General features: G+C 35.6%; 1 protein-coding gene across 3 annotated transcripts in view; it reads left to right on the plus strand.

Moving 5' to 3' along the window:
- The window catches only part of SCN9A (sodium voltage-gated channel alpha subunit 9), a 127,335-nt gene that overhangs the window by 88,251 nt on the left and 21,176 nt on the right, over positions 1-17,908 (plus strand). For all 3 annotated transcript variants that reach the window (XM_059704225.1, XM_059704223.1, XM_059704224.1), the window contains 2 exons: positions 7,667-7,781; positions 16,545-16,699. In XM_059704225.1, coding sequence (XP_059560208.1) covers positions 7,667-7,781; positions 16,545-16,699 — 270 coding nt within the window. The remainder of the gene's footprint in view (positions 1-7,666; positions 7,782-16,544; positions 16,700-17,908) is intronic.

Here is a 17,908-nt window from a genome sequence, read left to right on the forward strand (position 1 = left end):
ATTTTACAAGAAAAAAATTTTTTTTTCAGAAATGCTTTTGACTTGGGGATTCGTTACAATTATTGGGGGAAGTTAACATTTGCTCCTGTCTTTTATGTATAGATTCTTACAAAAACAAAACACTTCTATAGAATTTTATTTAGAACATTCTTTTTTGAAAACTGGTTCCAAACCATTTTTAAAATCTTTCGTCTTAATTGAATTTGTCCATGTGTCTAAAAACAATGAAATTTTGGTCTGACATATTTAAATTAATGTTTCTTATGTTTTGATTTCGATTAATTTGAAAATACCTTCTCCTGCAATGCTGTTTGAAATATAAAAATGAAATAAATATGATAACTAAAAGTAACTAAAAATGCTGCTTTTAGAATAGTCTTTTAAAACTACAAACTCTTACTCTTACCCTACTCCAGTATTGAGACTCACTTATATTAAGATGTTTTTATGAAGAGCAGAGAGAATACAAAAGATTTTTCTTAGCTCATTATAGTATTACAATTCTTCTAAATACAGAATTACGTAACTGTTCAGTTCATTATTTTTAAATCTGTGTTAAAAGATATTTAATATTATTCCTGGGTTTCAAATATATTGCTTTGTATTGGGCATATTGTATGTTTTGTGAAACATAACAGATTTCTATTTACAGGCGTGTGACCTTAGCCATTTTAAATCAGTTGACTAAACTGTTTCATCATGTTGCATTTCTAAACTTCAGTTCCTAACCTTCTTACTTCTCACAGGGGTAGAACCAAACTGGACCAATCAAGGAAGCAGCTCTGTGCTGTTAACCAGGCAGAGACATATGTGGCCACTTTTCCACAGGTTACCTAAAAAAAAATCATACACATATGATATTTTTTCAGTGTCATGCATGCTCTTCAGCTATAAAATGTTCTGCCTGACTCATTGCAAGAAAGTAGAAACATATACGTACTCTTAGAGGAATTGACATCACAGCATGTCACTGGGGCAATTCCATCATCTTTTTGTTATGTTCTTGATGATTTTCTTGATCTCTCATGTCCTTAGGTAATTTCAAGTGCATGATCTATAGATGTTTATTGGCTGGATTATAAAAGTTGTAAGATACAGAATGTAACAGAGGCCATTGAAGCAACATTTCATCTGAAAGCCTCATCAATTTCCCCTGCTAATTTAAGCTATACATGTACTAGTATAGATATACATCACATGAAATTGTCACATTGTTGCTGTGAGAGGAAAGTTGTACTGTGTTCACCGCAACAACAACAGCAAAATGCTAACTGTGAGGTGAAGGATGCGTTAACTAACATTATTGTGATAATCATTTCACAATATATACAAGTGACAAATCACCACATATATACCTTAAACTTACACCATGGTATATGTCAAGTATATCTCTGTAAAGCTGGAAAAAATGTCACATTTAAATTCAGTAAATTAAAACTCTATGAAGAAACTGTTTTTGTGGGAGAAATATTTTAGACATAAACATAAAATCTCAGAACAGGAAAGGAGCATTCTAATGCTAGACCTGTATTTACAGAAGTGGAAATGTCTCATCATTCAGATGAGCTGCTTTCTAAATACACATCTAAAAGCTGGGGCAGAGCCAAAGTACCAGCCTCCAGGCCAAACTCAGTACATTTGAAATGATCTTAAGCACAGTGGTAACTAGATTTCTATTTCTTTAATCCATTAAGTAATTAACATTTGGTAATTATTTGATCATATGCAAAATGCATCAATAATTTACTAGGCCCTGCATATGAACAAATGAGTTATAAGTGCTTGAAATGCTTAATTTGATTCCAGAAGTAATACTAACCATTGAAGGGAATAAGTTTCTGATTATGTATTTATTGCATAAGGAGATGTGCAGAGTAACCTCAAGAAGAGGTTTAACTAGAGCATATTATGAAGTGAACACTATATCTGTCAATAAGATATAAAACACTTTTTCCTAAAATTAGAAACAGATTATTATGAATGTCTTATCTAATATTTTAACAAGTATAAAATAAAATATAATCTTTTGTTTTACTTTTAGTGTATATTCTTGGATTACAGAACTCTAATAGTGCCTTCGGTTGGGGGGGGTGGGAATCTATGTTAAAAGGGGGATCCTTGCCCTTTTTTATAATCCACTTCATATTTTGAATTCCTCTGTTATTGTTGGGATCTTTGTATTATTATTTTCTATTGGCAATGATGAAAGCATAATTTTATCCTGAAATTGATACCCTCTAGGGATACTAATGCTACCAGTTTCTAATTAAAAATATATATATTATTATTCAAGTTTACTTGAAGTTAATTTTAAAGGTGCCCCTAAGTAAAATATATATTTTTCTATTTCAAATTGATTGGATTTAGAGGCAATATTCTCTTAGAAACAATTTTATTTCATAATATAGTAAACCTCCTCCCCCCTGGAACCTAAAACATATGCACACATAGAGAATACTATATATGTGTGTATACACACACACACACACATACATACATACATACATACATACAGGTAAAACACAGTTTTTGAGAAAACTGTTTCCAAAAATAAATGGGTGTGTTTAATTCCTAAATTAGTATTACTATTTTCTTTTTACCAAAGTACTGTTAGAAAACATGAGGTACATGCCAGCAAATGGTCATTCTCTGGATATTTCAGTTATAGAGAATGACTTAAAATATATTACTTTTCTTTGGCAGAAGCTGCCTATATAAAGGTTAGGAAAGATATGTTTTATCGGTGCCAGTTTTCACTTTATATTGTACTTTCAATTTTAGAAATTCACGTATTTGAAAAACTGGTAATTGTTTCATTTATTGGAATTTTTTTTTCCTTGTCCTTCCTCATTCTGAGTAGTAGAGATAGCATTAGTCATTCAAATGTATAGGTAGGTTTTTTTGTTTGTCATTCTGGCCTTTTTAAAAGTATAAATAATATTTAATGAGGTGAGTCTTTACTTCGTGTTTTGCCATCATGCTTGCCTCTGTTCCAGTCCTTAATTACCCATTTGTTGCAATTTTCTAGCAGGCCTCCGTAGAACTGTTTAAAGGTTTGCTTCTGAAGTTTTTAAGACATTCTTTCTGATTTGATCTACTGTATTCCAGCTACTTAGATACCTATTCTCTGCAAATTTCTGTGTTAGTGCACAGGGCCCTTGACTACTGTTGTTGTTGCTTTAAATTGCAAGACCTCATTGGTGAATGCTGCTTTCCTTTCCACCAGAAAGAAGCTTCAAGACAGTACTGTATGATCTGGCTGAGAGATCTATAACCAGTTCAACCTTCTTATACGAGCAAACTTTGCTGTGTGTGCCTGTTTGTTTTTATTTTCAGTCACATAGTATATATGTTAATACTTTAAGTGTAACTTCTTTGGGATGTTTGCCAGCCATTCTCTTTGAATAGGCGGTTGTTGAGTTTTGTTTTCTTCAGTGCTCCTGTAAGTTTGATGGTTTTCTGCTTTTAAGGGCCAGATTATCAGGTTATTAGCGAATTCTACTTCATACCTCTCAAAACAAGGAATGACCAACTGGCATTAACTACTATCCAGACTAACAGGAAATAGTCTTCCAATGTGATTGCCTCTCTCAGGAAGTGTGAATAATAAATTTCTAAGTGACCAGTTTAGGGAAATTTCTCCTATGACACCTATATTTAACAGTCTCCACTCATATGCAATGTTGTAGAAAATACACCTGCAAGGCAATCAAAAATAATAAAGTTTTTAACTTGATCGTATTTTCAGTCATTGAAAGGGGCTGCTTAGATAGCTACTTAAGCGTATAATGAAGATTAGGAACATTTCCAAACTACTTCATTGTCTGATGGATGCACATTGAAGAATATGAAAAGATGTGCCCCAGGGTGAGGCAAGAGTAGGTTTACAGTTGTGAGTATGTGAACGAGTTTAATCTTGTATTATTATTTATTAATTGTTGTATTATCTTCCATAGTAACAACTGTAAACCTACCCCCCCCCAGCCACACACACACACACACACACAATGTATAGTAGTTCACCTCAAGGGAATAGAATCAGGAAAGTGTGTCTGTGTGGGGGGTATTTTTTACTATATACTGTCATACATTTAAAATTTTTAATTCAAGTATATAGGTTTAATGTGGAGAATGACATTTTACAAAGTACCTTCATTCATTATCATTATTCAGTAAAAAGGCAAGAATACTACTATGGCATACTTCCTATTCCTTATGCTAGTGTCTGCCTCTATGGTCCTATGTTTACACTTACTTTTATTTATATGGAGACTGAGAAAGATAAAAAAAATATTTTGTTTACAAGCAAAGAAGTAATAAAAAGTATATTTCACTTTTTATTAAAAATAAAATATACAGCCCTAGCCAGTGCTCAATGGTTAGAGCGCCGGCCTTCAGACTGAAGGGTCATGTGTTCAATTCCAGTTAAGGGCAGGTACCTCAGTTGTAGGCTGGATCCCCCACCCTGGTTAGGGTGTGTGCAGAAGGCAGCCAGTCAATGTGTCTCTTTTGCATCTATGTTTCTCTCTCTGTCTCTCCTCCTCCTTTCCATTCTTTCTCTAAGAAAGTCAATGGAAAAAATATACTCAGGTGAGAATTAGCAAAAAAATAAATAAAATATGCATAAAGATTTCAAAGTGACCTATTTATAATATCAAAGTGGAAGATTTTCATACTATATTTATTTCACTGCTTTTAATATAGTATAATCATTCTTCCATTCCAAAATTATAAGAAAAGGAGCTAAATAACCAATGATTGAGTTTATAGGTATGAACATAATTATTTAATTAATTACATAAAATTATACAAATTATTGACATGATCTTCTCTGTGCACGAAACAAGAATAAAAGAAGATTCAATAGTTAACCTAACAATGCATGCTATGGGAATTAAATGAACTTCCCTTCAAGAGAAAACTATTATAAATGTTAGCCTATTTAAAGTCATCCTTTTTAGACCCTTTAAAGAAACTTATGCTTTCATAAGTATTGAATTTAAAGGCTGAAAAGATTAGAACTAAACTGTCCTATATTGCTAGGGCATGTACACATATATATATAATATTTGTGTAAATACTGTGTAATTACTGTGTAAATACTTATGCATTCCCTGAAAAACACTGACTTTTTAAAAACATTCTAAACTTAACATTTCAAAAAGCCATGATAATTTGTCTTGTGATATACATTATTTATAGTTCATATTCAATATTTTGATAATTTTCGTTCCAGTGAGGAATAACATTGAATAACTGTCATTTATGATATAAAATCTGAGCCAAACTCTGAATTTAATTGACAAAAGAATTGCCATAAGAATTATGGGGGGAAAACGGTTTCAATGACAATATACACCCCACAAAATCATCTTAACTTTTACTTTGGCTTATAAATTAACTTGGCATAAGTCTTCTTTGTTGATGCTCTTTTAAACAGTGAGAAAATAAAATATTGAAGTTGAAAATATTTTCATTGATTTAGTCTAAGTCAGAATTCTGCAAATTAGAATCATTTTTGTATTTAAAAGTCGTTAACCAAATAACTTATATGCATGTATGCATAACTCATGGAAAAAGACAGCGTGGTGAGGGTTTGGGAGGGGGGGTATAGGATGGAGGGGTCAATGGGTAAAAAGGGGGACATATGTATTACTTTCAACAATAAATATAAATTAAAATAATAATAATAATAATAAATAAAAAGTTGTTAAAAGTTGTTACCAGCTGAGAAAAAAAATCATTATAATGATATCCTAGTTATCAATATTTTGGCTAATAGCGGGGAGGGGCTTTGTATTCTTCCCATCATTAATTCCTCCCACAGCTTTGCCTCAAAATCCAGGCTACTAATTCTTTTTCAGGGTTGAAGGACTTTGTCACATGCAGCTGAGAGGTCAAGAACTGAGGACATCAAATAACTGTACTAGTAGTCTTTTAGATATAGTAAAAATGTTGTGTGTTTTTGTGATAATTGGCACAATAGGACATATTAGTAATTATAAGTTTTCCCATTGTTTTCTGGAGTAGTGTATGTTTTATAACCTTAAGTCTTACAGAATATTTAGTCATAATTAATTTCTATGTCCTTTATTTTACAGTAATTTTAGACAAATTCAATCAGTTTAAATAACCTGCTTTTTAAGTGAAATTTTATTCTGATACTCTTCATAACTGATATTATTATAACTTTTTGGCCTGATAGAAATAATGCCTCTATTCCAACATAGATTTCAAGTATTAATTTAACAGAGTATTCACAATTCTTTACTCCCATTATAAAAAGAACTTTGCTTACATCATTCATTATATATAATACTTTATCAATGCCTTTTTCACTGATGTTGAATACTGAGTGATGATAATAATAGCACTGAGAATTTAATGTGGTACCCATAAAGAACACTTAGCTTCCAAGTCAATCTCTAAAAATTAATATTTTAGATTGGACCTGTGATATTAATGCAAATTAATAGATTAAAGAATTAGTCAACTGAAATGAATATTTCCTCATTTTTAGCACTTGAATTTTTTAATTAGTCTAAACAAAGTAAAGCCGTAATCTTAATATGAGCCATATATGCTATAATAATGAGTAGTTTTTCAATATTCACATGTTATTTAGCAAATGAGAATGAAAATGAACTCTTCCATTGATGTGCTGCTCTGCCCCTTATAAAACAGTATTAGAAAAAATTGACAGAGTTTTGCAACAATTGCTGTATGTATTTTTTTCTAAAATTTCTGTGTATGTGTATATGTGTAAACATCATGTCTGATCATAAAGTTCTGGGTGGGAAAAACTTGCTTGTGTTATGATCAGTTATATGATCATAATGACAATGAATCCATTCCTCTCATGTGTTAGTCTGCCATGTTTAATTTCATTAAATCTTTGTTTCAGAGTTTGCATGTGGTGCTCACTTTAGTAGCCACTACCTCTTGACATTTTAAATGATACTTTATGATCTTTTCTACTATATTATACTATAAAATTTCAGCACTACACTCTGAAATTTTATACTAAAATGTGTGGTGTTGGATGAGATAATTACTATGGTCGTCGTTAGTGTCTTGATTCCAATATAATATTTGACTTTTCTGGTCTCTATGAAAGGCTTCTATCTATATCATCCTGATACATATTCTAATATGAGGAAATGTGTTTGAATTTTATTTTACATTAACTTCTTTCTTTTTTCAATTTTAAATATCAATTTTTTTCTGACAACTGTCAGATCTGACCTTTCAATTATCAGGTGTCAGCAATTTGGCACTTGTATGATATTGCTATTAGGATCTTGATTGTCCTAAAATAATAATTATTAGTATAAAGAAATTCCCATTAAGCACAATAAAAATGTGGCCAATACTTTGCAAATGCTGTAGTTTACATGAAAATATTACCTTATGCTAATTATGTCTAAATACTTGTTAGCATAATAAAAATAACAAAAATTATTTTTCACAGGATGTGTAGATAGATCAAACATAAATGCATTGTAAGGTTATTTGAATTCTGTGTGTTTGTTTTTTTTATGGCCATCATATTATTAATATTTTTTTCATAACAGTTTGCATGACTCTGATTAGTAAATATGGCTTAAGTGCAAGATTTGAATGAACTCTAAATGAATTCTCTGGTGGGCGGTAAATTTCTTTCTAGAAACTGAACCAGTCAAGTTCCTCTGAGTGCAGCACAATTGATAACCCTCTGCCAGAAGAAGAGGCCGAGGCTGAGCCTGTGAAATCAGATGAGCCAGAGGCATGTTTTACAGATGGTAAGAGGAAAATCAAGACCTTGGCTAGCATTCATTTATTAGTGTTTTGGGTTTTATTTTAATCCTAAATTGACCTGGGGTTGTTTATTAAAAGGCAGACTACTCGATTCCATGCTGAGTCAGTCATGGCTCTACGATCAAGGACAAGTCATTGGAGCTTTCTGAGCTTCTTTTTGCATCCTTATGATACTCTACTAGCAATAATTTACAGTGACAGTGTGTTATACTATAAAGCACTCTCCTTACAGTGGGATGTTTATACTTTTTAATTTTAGATCCTTAATTCATGTTCCCAGCTCCATGGACCCACTAGCATACAATTTATTGGGATAGATGGTACTATTGTTCTGGGTGGGAAAAACTTCATCAAAAGTTAAAGCTACTCATAACTCTCTGTAAACCGTTTGATGCTGCTAACCACAGTCTGTCTTTACATTCTTTCTTCCTTTTGTTTCAGAGGTCACACTGTACCTGTATTCTTCTTTTATATTTCTGAGAGTTTCGAGTTTCTTCCCTCATTTTTTTAGTAACTGGTTTAATGCACATCCCTTAAATAATAATGTCTCCACATTTTGTTGCTTTGTTATCTTGTTATTCTCTAGCCCTATGGGTTTCATCCATGGTTATAGCTTGAACAGCCATTTCTGTGTTGTAGACTCTTCTTTCATTATTTTTACTACTGCCCTCACTCTTGAATTCCGATCTGCCTACACCTGCCCATTACCTGTGTTGCCTTTAAACATCTCAGGTTTAAACAAACTTTAGTGGGTTCTCCACATATAATCTACTTTCTTCGGTCTTCATCTCATTTAGCGACATCATGGTCTATCCTGCCTCTCAAGCTAAAGACTTTGAGTCAGTCCTGATCTCTTTCTTTCTTGCCACAAGTTGATCGGAAATTCTGAGGATAGTACCCGGTTCTCTGGTGTATTCTGATGGATGCACACTAAAATTTGAGAACCACTGGTTTATAAGGTAAAACCTGAAGTCCTTAACCTGGCATGTGAAGCCCTTTTTTGGCCTCCATCTATGCTTTTCTAACAGCATCCCCTTTCAACCCTTTTCATTTTTTTTTTTTTTAGCCTAACTGAATTTCTTACTACTCCTGCAATTTTTCAGGGATTTTATTCAAAGTAATAAATTTGAGCTTGACCTAGAAAAGTATGTGGTATTTTCTAAGTAGATATTGTGTCATCTAAATAAACACACAAACTTAGAGTAGGATTTTAGCAGAGCACAAGATTTGAAGCCTAATAAACATGAGTTCTAATTGGCCTACCGCTAACTCCCTGTGAAAACAGGAGCACATTTTAAAGTCTTATACCTCAGATACCTCATCTGTAAAGTGGGTAGAACAACTACATCCACATCATAGGGATGTTAAGGAAATTACATGAGATAACACCTAAATTAATTAGCATAGTACCTATCTTCTTTCTCCTTTCCTTTTGTTTTTAACTACCATGGGTGCATGAATTTTATTTGAATATAAGCCAAATCTCATTTCATGGGAAAAGCAAATGATGGCATCCAATTAATAGAAATTTTGTGTTTTTGTTATATTCTAAGTAAAACACTTTAAAAGAAAGTAAAGCTTTCTTTTTAAGAATTTTAACATAGATTGCTTGCTTCTTAATAAATTGATTTAGTACCATGTAAAGTTAAATTTGTACAGATGCTACCAAGATTATTTTCACCCATTATATGAATGACTGATTTAAATTTTTTGGATTACTAGAAAGAAGTGGGCTTGTCAACTAAATTAAGGCTTCAAATTAGAAAAAAAAAATGTCTTAGAAAAATTTAAACCCTCTACAGAAAGTGTTTAATGCTGAGTTATTTCAAACTGTAGGTGCAGTCTTACTGAAATCAAATTTTACAAAGGTTATTTAATCCCACAAATCACCAATGAGAATACTTATGTGATTACTTTGCAAGTGTCCATAACTGCTAATTTGAGTCTAGTATATAACAGATATTTTCAAGTGAACTCTGGCCTTGACCATTGAAAATTTGCTAAGGGCTTAAGTTTGAGTTATGCAATATGAATACATGCTAATATATGACAATGTGATTATAGTTAACAATAACAATACTGTATCTTATACTTGAGATTTGATAAGAAGGTAGATCTTAAATGATCTTATCACAGAAAAAAAGAAGAAATTGATAACTATATGAGGTGATGAGTATGTTAATTGGCTTGATTGTGGTGATTATTTTACAATGTATACTTAAATTATTAAGTTGTACACTTTAAACATGTACAGTTTTTAATTGTCAATTATACTTCAACTAGAGGCCCAGTGCATAGATTTGTGCACCGGTGGGGTCCCTTGGTCTGGCCTGCAGGGATCGGGCTGAAACCGGCTCTCCTACATCCCCTGAGGGGTCCCGGATTGCGAGAAGGTGCTGACCAGCCGAGGGACCCCAGTGGTGCACGATCGATCAGGGCAGGGGAGGGACCTCCCAAGGGCTCCAGGGCGTGTCTGGCCCTTCCTGCTCAGTCCTGATCAGCTGGACCCCAGCAGCAGGCTAACCTACTGGTCAAAGCATCTGCCCCCTGATGGTCAGTGAGCATCATAGCGACTGGTCAAATGGTCAAACAGTTGGACACTTAGCATATTAGGCTTTTATTATATAGGATAAAGCTGGGGGGGGGGGGAGAATAGGCACAATCACACAGAGATAGAACTCGGATTAGTGGTTACCTTTATGGGGTACAGATTTTGAAAGGTCATGAGAGCCCTTTGTGGGCACTGGAAATATTACATTGTGACCTAGGTGACTCCTAGTTGAGTATATCTATATATATTTAAAGTTTGTGTATTATACTATATGTATACTCTACCTGAATAAAAATTCAAATAAATGAATAGATATATATTTAAAGACAAGAAATTTATGGAGGGGCACAGATCTCTCAGTTGCATCACTGTGAGCAGCTATGCTCTCTCAACTAGAGACTTTAAACTCATTGGACTTGCTATACTATAGAGAAGTAAAAAGAAAAGGGGAAAGGTAGGAACCAACTATGATATAAATAAAGTGGTCAGAGAAGGTCTTTTTAAAAGGTAACATTTGATCCGAGAACTGGAAAAAATTGAATTGGGCCATGCAAATATATGAAGGAAGAATATTTTAGGCAGAGTTATGAAGGCACATGCCCTGCGATGAGAATAGGCATGACATTTGAGGAAATAAAGGGGCTAGTATATATTAATAAAACAAATTGAGAGATGTGAAGAATGGAAAACTTAAAGTCAGGGGACCAGATCAGTTGAAGTCAGTAGAGGCCAGATCATAAGCGCTGTGAAGTACATTGTAAGCATCTCATTTAAAAGTCCCACAACACGCCATCATGAGAGTGAATGAGTGGATAGTAAAGGCAGAAGTTGGACAACTTCTTGGCTGTTCCTGCAGTAATGCAGATGAGAGTTGATGGGAGTTTACACTAGTGTGTTAGGATTGGAGGTGGTGAGAGTATGAGTTTCTGACAATATTTTGAAGTTAAAGCTGAAGGAATTTGCTGATAGGTTGGATGTGGGGTGTGAAAGAAAGAGAAGAGTCAAAAAATGAGTCAAAGTTTGGGGGCGCAGAAACTGGAAATAATGACTTCAAAATGAGTGGGCTTGTCAGGATGGGAAATCAGGAACTCGTTCACTTATGTTGGAAATGACTCTTAACCAGTTCATGATTGGTCTTCAGAAGCTGAGCCAGAACCAGTGCCCATTTAGAGCAGCCATTTGGCCTCCAGAGATTTTTGTTACCTGAAAGTTAGCAGAAAAATCGAAGAAAATGTGAGAGTTAAATCAGTGAAAATGAATACTAAATTGATTTTTTTGTTCATTGTCTCACATCCATTGATCCTTTCCAACTTAATGACTGTCACTTTATTATTTCACATCTTGTTCCTCTTCTTCACCTTCTTTATTCTGTTCCACTAGCTCTGTAATTCAAGACTTCAGGCTCCTTCCCTAGATCTGCTCTTCACTATCCTTAATTCTACTTGTCTTGCCAAACTATAATTATGAACCTGGCATGACTCTTTGATTTTGCTTGCTTTTATATTGTACTTTAATTGGATTATACATTTTGTAAATTGGACCAGCATGTGAGGTAGATACATATTAGTTCTTAAAATAATGTATTTCCTGTTAATTTGGTAGGAGGAACCAATTTAATTTCCCCCCAAAATGTTCTTTGTATACCAACTCTCTATAAAATAACAAATAACTACTTCTGACTTTAGTAACACAGTAACCACTTCCTTTGTACCTTTTATTAGAAAGAAAATGTGGACAAAACACTTATTTTAGAGGATTTAGACATTTTTAAGAGGTGGTGAAAAAATGATTTATCTTCCTAATGAAATTTTTACATTAATTATATGGATCATGCTACTATGTTTTCTTTAATGGGTAATCTGTCTTGGAAGAGTTCAATGGTTTCTTTATCATTTGAGAGCATTGCTTTAACATGATGAAACCAAGTTTAAACTTTATGTAATGGATCACAACAGCAAATTAATGAAACCACCCAAAAGAAATATTGTTTGCCCACAGGGATCTATTAAAATGTCTGAGAGCTTCTCTGTTATCGTCACATTTAATTAATAGTCCTTAAAAAAAGAAGGTGTGATAATGTTGCTCACCATCTAGGTTGGAAATCTCTTGGGAAATGCCTTTCCATAAAAGCCAGACAAGTAGTCAAGTACTCCTGCCTCAAAATTAGAAAAACCCTCTGAGATGTGATAAATCCTTAGGGCAATATTTATGAAGCTTCATCCCAGATAAAAAAAAATGTCTTACCTGTCTAATTAGAATGCATAGTACCTTTTCTTGCCTCAATCAAGAAAAATATTTTTCTTCAACTTTCAGACTGCCAAAATAAATCCCAGTTGGTAAAATCTTCTTAGCCCTTTGGTTAAGAAGATTCGGTTCTGAATGAGAACTTTTTTTAAGGATAAGATAATTTCTAAAGTCTCAAGCATTAAGTTAATATAAAAACAAATTTCATCCTAAAGTTTTCCAATCTTTCTAGTGTTTTTTCTTTTGCCCTGAAAAGGATACCTGGGAGTCAATGTTTGGTCCTACTAATATCTCTTTACTAATGTATTTGAGATATAAGGTAATTATTTTCAATACAATAAAGGTAAATTCTTCCAGATCTGAGGTCATGTTAACTGTAATTAACATTGGATAAGTGAAGTCAGGTGTATATTTTCCATTCACCCTGTTGTTTTTTAAATCCAATTTTTGTGTAAATTCTAGAATTCACAGAGATATGACCTTTAGATCGTGAAATTCTTAGGTGATTTTAGAACTCTTTTGGAGGGACTGTTCTTTTCAGGCAACTATGCACAGCATATTAAGCTATGTATAGGACGCAGTGATGGCGAACCTATGACACGCATGTCAGAGGTGACACGCATGTCAGAGGTGACACGCGAACTCATTTTTTTGTTGGTTTTTCTTTGTTAAATGGCATTTAAATATATAAAATAAATATCAAAAATATAAGTCTTTGTTTTACTATGGTTGCAAATATCAAAAAATTTCTATATGTGACACAGCACCAGAGTTAAGTTAGGGTTTTTCAAAATGCTGACACGCCGAGCTCAAAAGGTTCGCCATCGCTGGACTAGAGTAAGTATTGTAAGCAGAAATAAAGGGAAAAACAGACACAGGTTTAGCCTTATTGGAACTTAGAAACTTCCGGAGAGAAAGGGCAGAAACACATAAAATATACATGATGGCAAAAATACCAGAGACTTGGGGGGAAAACATTGCTGCTACATTTCTATAAAGCTGGAAATTACTAGTAAAGTGTGAGGGGGGGGGGAGAGAGAGAGAGAGAGAGAGAGAGAGAGAGAGATGTGAAAGAGAAAAATCTATTGATTGCCTTCTGCACAAGCCCCAACCACGGCCAGGATAGAACCCCCAACCCAGGTATGTGCCCTTGACCAGGATTGGAACCTGTGACCCTTTGGCCCATAGCCCAATGCTCTAACCACTGAGAAAACTTGCCAGTGCTATACATTTTAATGTTTTATAATGGCTGTATTTAACAGTGGGCTAGTAAAATATCCTAAAAATTTCACAATGTGTTATCAAGAGCTAGTATGAGCTGGGTCTCCTAATCCACTGAATTCTGCCCCTTCATATTGCTGTTTCAGAATGTTCCAGATTTGACCCTTTTCTCTCCTAAATAACTTTTTTTGTAGGAGCTCAGAAAATGTCCTGATCTCAGATGACACAGATATGCTAATGATTCCTACATATTCTTTTCTAGCTCAGATTTTTCTCTGTAAAATTCATGCTTCCAAATAGCTACAGGATTCCTGGATGTAGAGATTTCACTGGCATCTCAGACTCATTACCTCCCAAGTCAGCTCCTGCTCCTGTAGTCATTCTGGGCTCCTCCTTTTATCTCACATCCACATCCAGTCAGTCACCAAATCCTACAATTTTACCTGCCAACTATGTTTTGAGTCTATTATTGTTATTCTTGCTGCCCTAAACCGGAATTCTAAATGGTTTTTTGGCTAGGGGTCTTTCCTTACCTCTACCCTCTTTTTTCTCCTCTTCCAACTTACTCTCCACACAACCATTGGAGACGTCTACTTAAATTGCAGTCTGCCTTATCATTCTCTGCTTACAACCCTTCCCTGACTCCTCAATGTTTATAGGATACTAGAGGCCCGGTGTACAAAAATTTGTGCACTAGGCGGGGAGGGGGAGTCCCTCAGCCCGGCCTGTGCCCTCTCGCAGTCTGGGACCCCTCAGGAGATAACGACCTACTGGCTTAGGCCTGCTCCCGGGTGGCAGAGGGCAGGCCCAATCCCTAGGTGCAGCCCCTGGTCGGGCTCAGAGCAGGGCCGATTGGGGAGTTGGGGCGCTGCCTCCTGTCATGCACAGAGCAGGGCGGATTGGGAGGTTGTGATGCCACCCTCAGTCACGCTCAGGGTAGGGCCAGTTGGGGGGTTGGGGCACCATCCCCTGTCACACTCAAGGCAGAGTCGATGGGGAGGTTGTGGTGCCACCCCCTGTCACGCACAGAGCCGCAGGGCGATCAGGGGGTTTGGGCACTGCCCCCTGTCATGCTGATCCCGGTGTCGGGAGGCATATTACCCTTTTACTATATAGGGTAGAGGCCTGGTGCATGGGTGGGGACTGGCTGGTTTGCCCTGAAGGGTGTCCTGGATCAGGGTGGGGGTCCCCACTGGGGTGCCTGGCCAGCCTGGGTGAGGGGATGATGGCTGTTTCCAGCTGGTCACACACCATTCAGGGTAGGGGTACCCACTGGGGTGCCTGGCCAGTCTGGGTGAGGGGCTGAGGGCTGTTTTCAGGCTGGGAGTGACTGAAGTTCCCAACCGCTCCTTTTTTTCTTTTTTTTTTTTATTCTGGGCCAGCTTTAGCTTGAGGCCTGGCTCCAGCTCTTAGGCCTCGACTGTAGGTTTCTGGCCTTTGCATACAATGTTGCGAATATGCTGGCTGAAGTCCCCCGGTATTTGTTACAATGTTTCTTAAACTGCAGGCTCAGAGGCCTGCAGCCGCAGGCGGGAATGTTGGTTTCCTCCGTCACTGAGCTGCCATCTTAGCTGACAGTTAATTTGCATATCTCGCTGATTAGCCAATGAAAATGGTAGCGGTCATACGCCAATTACCATGTTTCTCTTTTATTAGTGTAGATAGACCCAATTGCCTAAGGTGGGAGAAATGCTTTCTGTAATCTGATCAATTTCTCTAACCTCAGCTGGGCCTCCTGTGTACACTTTGCTTTCATAATAATTCTGAACTGCTTGCAATTTCTATGCATAGCACATTCGGCTGCCTCTTGGCCCAGAATTCCATGCAAACCCTTTTTGGCTAGTACAGTGATTCATTTCAGGCTTCACCCCTTCTAGGAAGCCTCCTCTGACCTCTTCTCAATGAGCCAGTGTAGGTGAGCTTATTCCAGATATGCCAAAATAACCCCTGCATATCTGTCAGTTTAGTTGCTTATCAGGTTATAGTCATTTATTTATATGTCTGTCTGCCTAAACAAAACCAAAAATAAATTCCCCAAGGAAAAGAAACTTTGTACATAACTAACTATTTAGAAAATACTCAAGAAATATTTAATGGAGAAATGAATGAATAAACCTGAAACATTTTTTTAAAATGTTTCTCAATTTTTCAAAGTAGTATATTGTACACCTGGGATTCCAACGTCAGATTTGTTTTCAACTTAAGAGTACTTGAAACAGTTTCACCTGCATCTTCTAATCAAGATCAATTTTTTAAACTTAATTTTAGGACCTTTGCTAATTTTCTTATTATTATTTAGAGTGGTGTTTGTCAAAGGTTTTTTATGGAAGAGCTGAAGCCACACGAGATTGCAAACTAGATCGATATTAAGGAAACTATATCTTTTAGCAAAGAAGACCCTAAACTGTCCTCAGATTTTAGCTCATTTATTCATTCCTCAAATTCAGTGTTCATTGTGTATTAGGATTGCAAAAAAAAAAAAAATGTTTTAAACACTGTAGAAGAGATTGGCGAGAAGTCAGGAAAATACAGAAGACAGGAATATATCCTAAGTTAGAAATAACTGACAAGTATTAAGAAAACACCATGAGAATTAGGAGATGAGAGAAGGTTGAATCTATTTGAAGCTGCGGGTATGTGTTAGAAATTATTTGATTGAGAGACTCTCTTAGGGAAACATTTGCATTAAATCATGTATTTTAGCCATTTTAATGCATATCTTTCTTGCCAGGCTGCATACGGAGGTTCCCATGCTGTGACGTTAGCATAGACTCAGGAAAAGGAAAAATCTGGTGGAATATCAGGAAAACATGCTTTAGGATAGTTGAACACAACTGGTTTGAAAGCTTTATTGTTCTCATGATCCTGCTCAGCAGTGGCGCTCTGGTAAGTAAGCTGACACCCAAAGCAATAAGTTGATTGTCAATACTTAATGAATTGGGAGATTAAAATACCATAGCAAGTTGTTTTACCTAACCATTAATCCCTATGATTAGTACCAATTTTAGTTCAGGTCAGTAAATACTCACTGAGCACTTCTACATGTAGGACATTACTCTTGCTGCCCTGAATACAAAAATGGGTAAGACCCAGGTAAGATAAGGAACTTGGAGAGCAATTGGGGAAGAAAGGGGTACCAGTTATGAAAGTTTATAAGTGAAGAATTCAGAGGGGCCTTGACTTACAAGTTTATATATTTATTTATTTTTATTGTTGTATTGCTTAAAGTATTACAAAGGGTATTACATATGTCTCCTTTTTTTCCCCGCCCTTGACAATCCCCTGGCCTCCTCTACCCCCCAGTGTCTTATGTCCATTGGTTATGCTTATATGCATGCATACGAGTCCTTTGGTTGACTTACGAGTTTAATTCGTTCCGAGACGGAGCTTGTTAAGGAGCTCGTTAACTCAAATTACTCTATCAACTCAATGCAAAAAATCGGCCGAGAGACAGCTGGTATCTCAAAAAATTCTTAGTCGGGACCCTCGTAAGTCAAGGCTCCACTGTATACTGATAAAGCCTGTAGCAAGAACCATTGTCTGTTTGGGATTTCAGAAAAGTAGATGATGTTTTGCAAGATCTAGAACAGTGATGGCGAACCTTTTGAGCTCGGCATGTCAGCATTTTGAAAAACCCTAACTTAACTCTGGTACCGTGTCACATATATAAATTTTTTTATATTTGCAACCATAGTAAAACAAAGACATATTTTTGATATTTATTTTATATATTTAAATGCCATTTAACAAAGAAAAATCAACCAAAAAAATGAGTGTCATAGGTTTGCCATCACTGATCTAGAAAGATTAATAGTAATTTTCCAGTGAGGGGAATGTAGTAAATTGTAAGGAAGCATAAAACAGCATCAGATATACAGGAAATTAAAAGTTGGCATACTTAGGAAGTGATATGGGAGGAAGAGCAAATACAGAGATGGAAGTGGTGGCCAGCGATGCTGTGACAAAGATAGGCAGTGTCAGCTTATGAAGCATCCTGGGTACTATTCTAAGGGAAAATAAACTGCAGTTTTAGGGTGAGAATGGACAAGTTTCTCAGTCTTTTACGTATACCAAGCACCTTCAGTGAGAGTTGAA

The sequence above is a fragment of the Myotis daubentonii genome, chromosome 7 (assembly GCF_963259705.1).
Source record: "Myotis daubentonii chromosome 7, mMyoDau2.1, whole genome shotgun sequence".
Classification (NCBI taxonomy): Eukaryota; Metazoa; Chordata; class Mammalia; order Chiroptera; family Vespertilionidae; genus Myotis; species Myotis daubentonii.